At 37.8% G+C, this 6,009-nt stretch overlaps 1 protein-coding gene across 1 annotated transcript; it reads right to left on the minus strand.

Moving 5' to 3' along the window:
• Positions 1-3,756: 3,756 nt before the first annotated feature.
• On the minus strand, positions 3,757-4,523 carry LOC113342701 (MLP-like protein 423). Its single transcript, XM_026587156.1, has 2 exons — positions 4,302-4,523; positions 3,757-4,202 (listed from the first exon to the last, which is right to left on the minus strand). The coding sequence occupies exons 1-2, from the start codon at positions 4,489-4,491 to the stop codon at positions 3,913-3,915; spliced, it is 480 nt and encodes a 159-aa protein (XP_026442941.1). The 5' UTR covers positions 4,492-4,523; the 3' UTR covers positions 3,757-3,912.
• Between the last annotated feature and the right edge of the window lie 1,486 nt (positions 4,524-6,009).

Consider the following 6,009-nt stretch of genomic DNA (forward strand, 5'->3'; position numbering starts at 1 on the left):
GAATTTTGAACGCATTGAGTAGCATCTTTATATTCTCACCCTCAAATTGTTTTCCATTATGAGATACTAACTGTGCAGGGATGCCAAATCTGCATATGATATTTTTGAAAATAAACGTGAATATGTCTTTATCACGAATATGCTGAACTGCTTTCACTTCTGTCCACTTTGTGAAATAATCTGTTGAGACAACTGGGTATCTTTTTTTCCCTGTTCCTGGTATAAACAGACCAACAATGTCAATTCCCCATTTTCCGAATGGCCATCCCTTTTGCTGGCGTGTTTAACATTGCTCCCAATGCGTGTATTTTCTTCCCATGACGTTGACACTATTCACATCGTCTTGATACTTACTTTGCATCTTAGTGCATGTAAGGCCAATAATATCCTTGTATCTTCGCTCTGTATGCGAGCGATCTTCCACCACTGTGCTTTCCAGCATCCCCATAATGTAACTCCTTTAAGATTTCCATTCCTTCTTTTCGCGTGAGACATCTAAGCGAAGGTCCAAGAAATGATCTTCTATACAGAATACCATCCCTTAATTCATAATTTTTCGCACGACTTTTTAACTTGTGTGCTTCTAATCTTTTTCTAGGTAGATCTCCCTTGTCTAGATATAAATGAAGCTCAATTCTTCAGTCTTTGTCTTCATTCATTTGTTCTCCTTCCTTGTCTTCTACTATCATCACATCTGATTCTGTTTCGTCTTCCTTCTTTATAGATGGTAAATAAAGTGTTTGTATCTTTATATCTCGTGCAACTGGAGAACATAATTTTTCATACTCCATGCGAAGATATCATTATATTCGTGCAAGATGTTTATTGTTTTCTCTTTTTCTTCTTTATCCATCTTAGTTCCTATTTTCAGTATTTTTGGTTCTTCTTCTGTACCAACATTTACTTCTTTCGTTGGCTCTGCTGCAGTGAAATTCGTTATTGGTTATCCCATTGGTGTTGACTCCTTAATCTCTTGAATTGGTTCACCTCCCTTTTCTGGTATCTCGCTTAGTATTCCTTTCCCTTCCTTCGCTCTAATCATGTATATCCGAAATTCTTCTTCTTTCCTTAACTCTTTTGCTTTTGTCCAGCGATCCTTTCGCTTCTTTGCACGTCCTTCGTAATTTTTAACATCTACTTAATGGAAGATCTTCGCACTTGTAACATCTCCTCTAATTTCACCTATTCCACTTGGAATTGGGAATCTAATGCATTGATGTAGTGTGGATGCTATGGATTTTATCACGTGCACCCTTGGTCTCCCCACTAACATGTTGTATGGTGATTCGATATCAACCACACATAACGTTGTCTTCACTTCTACTTCTCCCAGCAGTATTCGCATTGTAATCTCTCATTTTGGTTTTGTGACTGTTTTATTAAATCCATGTATATTGTAAGATGGACATGTCATGTCCGCATCTCTGTATCCCATAGCTCTGAACGCACGATAAAATAGGATATCAACAACACTTCAAGTATCCACTAACGTTCTAATTAATCGCCCATTCTTCTGAGTTTTCCGTCCTTTCACCAATTTTGCTTCGCTCAACCGTTACTGTAATCACCAATGGATCTGTTCGCTTTAAATTTTCTTCCGGAATTTCATCTGCTGCAAACGTTACCTTTTTTTCCCCATTCCTCTAGAGGAGATTCTTTTTCCACCGTCGTCACCTTCTTTCCTTTATAATCCCGTTTATGTATTCTTCTTGTGATTCCTTCTTGAAGATCCGCATCGGAAAGTGGTGTTTTAGTTATAGAATTACACTGTATGCCTCTACCTTTTCCTTGTATCGTCATGATTTTTATTTTCCCTATAGATTCTTCGCCTTTCATCTTTATCTTCTCCATAATCTCAAGATCCAATTTTTCAAGATTCTACAAACTCGTTGACAGGATTTATCACTCCAAGCTGTTTCTAGCGCCAAAATATAGTTGCAGGAAATCCTACAACCACATCCATTCAATATTATGTAATTCTCTAAATAATCATGGTGAAAATCATTCGTTTATTCATCAAGATCTTGAGGTTGAATATGAAATATTACAAAGACTTTACTTGTATTCCAAATAAACTTTCTCTCTCCTAATTTCTTGTCTAACACTCACCTTGGAGATCTCTCTTAATACACAGTTTCCTTCCCTTTACATAGGGTATTACATAGTGGATGACAGCTAATAGATCCCCTATTTTCGGAATCACTATGCGTTACAATCGCTCATATACATTCGCTCAACTTCGCACACTTTACACCTTCGCATAGATCATCACACTTTACTCGTGGCTATGCTGACATCATTAAATACATCATCCTAATTTTAGCACGCACGATGGTCTTCGCCTACATTAGATGATCCTTATTTCGCATACGTAATGAATGTGCGATATTTCACTCCTACAAGCTTAGAGGTGGGGTTCTGGCTCCAAAGTGTTTCTCTCTTTGTTAGTTCACTTGTTGCGTAGACTCCTTAGAACCACAAAGTTCTGCACTAATTCTTCCCGCTTTATGTAGAATATAAAAAAATGGACCACTCATAAAGTGGTGGTACAATCGACCTGCTCTTTGGATATGGTTCTCGTTATCCACCACTAGGGTATCCATAAGAACCACCACATCCTGAAAAAAAAAAAAAAAACCACCACATCCTCTAGATAGCATATTCACCAAATCCTGATTATAAACGTCTTTTCTTCAACAATGATGGTTTCCACAACCACAATAATCACATTACAATCATACTCGGTGGTGTGAAACTGATCGGCGGTGGTTCGTGGTGGTCAAAGTAGCGGCAGTAGTATGTGGCAGTCACTTAGCGTTAGGGTACATTTTGGGTTTAGTTTTCAGACGATTCTATATTGGGCTTGGTTTATTAAGGGACCCTTTAGTGCACCGAAACCGATCAATTGGTGGTTCCAGTCACTACCGGGGTGGTGCCCTGGTATAATGACTGCGGTTTGTGGCAGTCGGTGTCACCAAAACACGTTACTTTTTTGGAGCTAGGTTTGCAACTTGGGTGGACCTTTTGCAACAAGGTTATTTCCTTTCACTAGGCGTTGATTTTGTTTTTGACGGGTTTATAGCTTCCGGGTACCATGGATTGCTCGCTGGTGAGTAATTTGGGTCGTTCGGATTCCTATGTTTGGTGATTTTCTGCATTGGGGCTTAAGTTTTTGTACTCGAGCATTGTTAACATTTAGGAAGACCCTATCAGTTCTTGGTATGGTTATACTTGGTAAGGTATTATGGGAACATTTACTTTTTCCGACTACCGTGTAATTAGCATTATCATTTGTCATGTACTAGCGTTTGTATATTCCTCATTCTTATTAATAAAATCTTCTCTTCCAATCAAAAACCTGCTCTTTGAATATTCCTGTCATTTTATTCTTTCCTTTGGAAAAAGGACAAGTTCATTCCACTGGGGATTTTCATCTCAAAATGCCAAAGATTGGGATTTTATCTCAAAATTCCCCTTCGGCAGATGATCCATTTTGGAAAGTGGAAAACCCATCTGTCAGAAGTGCGTAGAAAGACTACCACAGCCTCCGATGATAACATGAACAAACTATCCAAGAAATTCAAACTACTTCATCGAGAAGTTCTGTCGGGTCCCTGATCTTCCACACAGACCGCATCCCTGATCAAAATCAACTTTTACTTTGATAGTTCAGGAGAAAGTGCATGTTATTTCTTGCCAAATCTCCTCACCGTGCTTAAGCAAGACTATATTTTACTTAAATAGATTAGATAATTAAGTATCTGGGAAAATCCATATTAATTACCACTTTATTTAGATGTCTAATACAATCATATAGCTTTCTGCAACAGGTATGACTTAATACACACACATATAGCTTCCTGCAACATATATATAGCAATATAGTTCGCTAAATTTGTAGATCAATCTTGTCTACTCTTCCTTGAGCAAATTGGTATTCAATTCCTTGGTAAAATCTTCCAGCATTTTCATAAAGTATGTTGGATCAGGGATATCTTCATTCGCTTTCTCATATTCAACAGACCACTTCACAAGGAAATTATTGTTCCCATTCCTTTGTGTTGGAGTGATAGCAAGTATGTTAGCAAAACTCGGGTAATCATCCGTGAGATGTCCTTCAAAAACTGTGTATGTCAGTGACATGTTTTTATGGTCCACCGCAGTTATCTTCACTTTTGTGATGACGGCCGAGGGTTTATCTCCTGTAATCATGAACAATATTTGGCTAAATGAATTAGTAATTAATATTTACTGAAGAAGTGTAAATAATTGGATGCCAGACAGTAACAGACTGTACGTACCCTGCACATAGTCCCAAACAAATATACTTCCCAGACGAACTTCACCGTCTCCAGGGAGAACTTGGCATTTGTTGATAGTTTGAGAAGCATAGTTTGGAAGCTTGGGTGCATCACGAGTCAGCATAGTGTATAACTTCTCTGCAGGGCACTTAGCTTTGTATTCGACCTCAAGCTTATGAATTTGAGACATTTTGCTTTAAATTTCAACCTCAAGGTTATGTTGCTCAGTGAAGGTTATGAAAGTGATGTTCGAGTTTATATAGTCAGAAATCATGTATATTTACGTAAATAAATCACTAAAGAATATGATTCTGCAACTTCTTTTTCTTTTTAATCGAAAATGATTCCATTATTTATTAATTAACAACAACAAATATCCAAGGACCAAAATGGGGCCCTCATTGGAGAAACTACAGGGAGGATTACAACCGTGTCTATAGCCATTCAAGGGATGCAAGCATGTAAAGAATGGGGTTCAGTCTCCAATGTGGTTCGTTTTATATTGAGTGATCACTTGTTGCGTACACTCCTAGTTAAAACCACACCAAAGTTTTGCACTAATTAATTCTTCCCACTATATATATAATAGAAAAATTGACTAAGTGGTGCACTAACTGAGCTTTGGATATATTCCTATTCCCTTCCCCTTCTTTTGCATAACATAAATTCAAGATGCGGCCATAAAACGAAGAGATTCTGTGTGTTTGGATGGTATTTCTTGCGCCAATTGATTGTTGGAATCTTATAAAGTTTTAATGTCTACCTTTTTTTCGCCAATTTAAGGTTAGAAAATGTTAGAATCAAGGCTTAAGCTAGCATACTCAATCAAGATATGAAAATGTAAATGAAATCAATTAAATCAAGCACACACATAACATACGTATTTATAGTGGTTCGATCAAGATGATCTACATCCATTTGTTAATACGACGAAATGATTCAACTATGATGATCAAACAAGTTTACAAGGTTTCTCTCCCAAATCCCCTCTCAAGAACATATTCTTCTTTTATGCCTCACACTCTCTCAATAATAACATTAGTTTCTATCTCTATTATAACATAACCCTAGTTCCCTTTTATAAGACTTAGGTTACATAATAGACTAATGTACTTATGAGCCAAGTCCAAGGAAGTAATCCCAACCGAATACTATCACCATTCATCATTTTTCCTCATCGTCTTCCCTTAGCCCTTACAAGGGCTCTCAACACTTGTTGACACCAACCAAGTCCAAGCAATATTTGAACTTGATACTTGGAACCGGCTTCGTCGACGTGTTTGCAGGGTTGTCCGCTGAAGAACCTTAAGCATAGTTATTTTCCCTTCTTCAACGACATCCTTGACGAAATGATACCTAACAGCCATGTGCTTTTATCCCTTTGGTCTTGCAACTCCCAAGTGTCATTCCTGTCAAGAAACTCAACTTCTTCAATCATAGAAGCTCTCCATTATGCTGATTCTTCAACACTGGTTATTTCTTCATAGGTTCTTGGCTCATCCCTATCTATGCTCTCACCCACTACAAGTGCATACGCAACCAAATCAGCATGGCTATATCTCTAAGGTGGTCTAATTTCCCTCCTCACTCTGTCTCTAGCAAGATTGTACTGATGATCTTTTTCTTCATATTCCTGGGCCGGCTCTTGCACAATTTCCTGATCATCCTCACCAGCAAACAACAGTCTCAATGTTTCATTGAACTTGTA

This window comes from Papaver somniferum, unplaced genomic scaffold, assembly GCF_003573695.1.
Source record: "Papaver somniferum cultivar HN1 unplaced genomic scaffold, ASM357369v1 unplaced-scaffold_46, whole genome shotgun sequence".
Lineage (NCBI taxonomy): Eukaryota > Viridiplantae > Streptophyta > Magnoliopsida > Ranunculales > Papaveraceae > Papaver > Papaver somniferum.

Coding starts and splice junctions, on each gene's coding strand:
- LOC113342701 (XM_026587156.1), bottom strand. CDS start 4,491: ATGTCTCAAATTCATAAGCTTGAGGTCGAATACAAAGCTAAGTGCCCT. Junction 4,203..4,301: donor TGTTTGGGACTATGTGCAGG/GTACGTACAGTC, acceptor TCATGATTACAG/GAGATAAACCCTCGGCCGTC.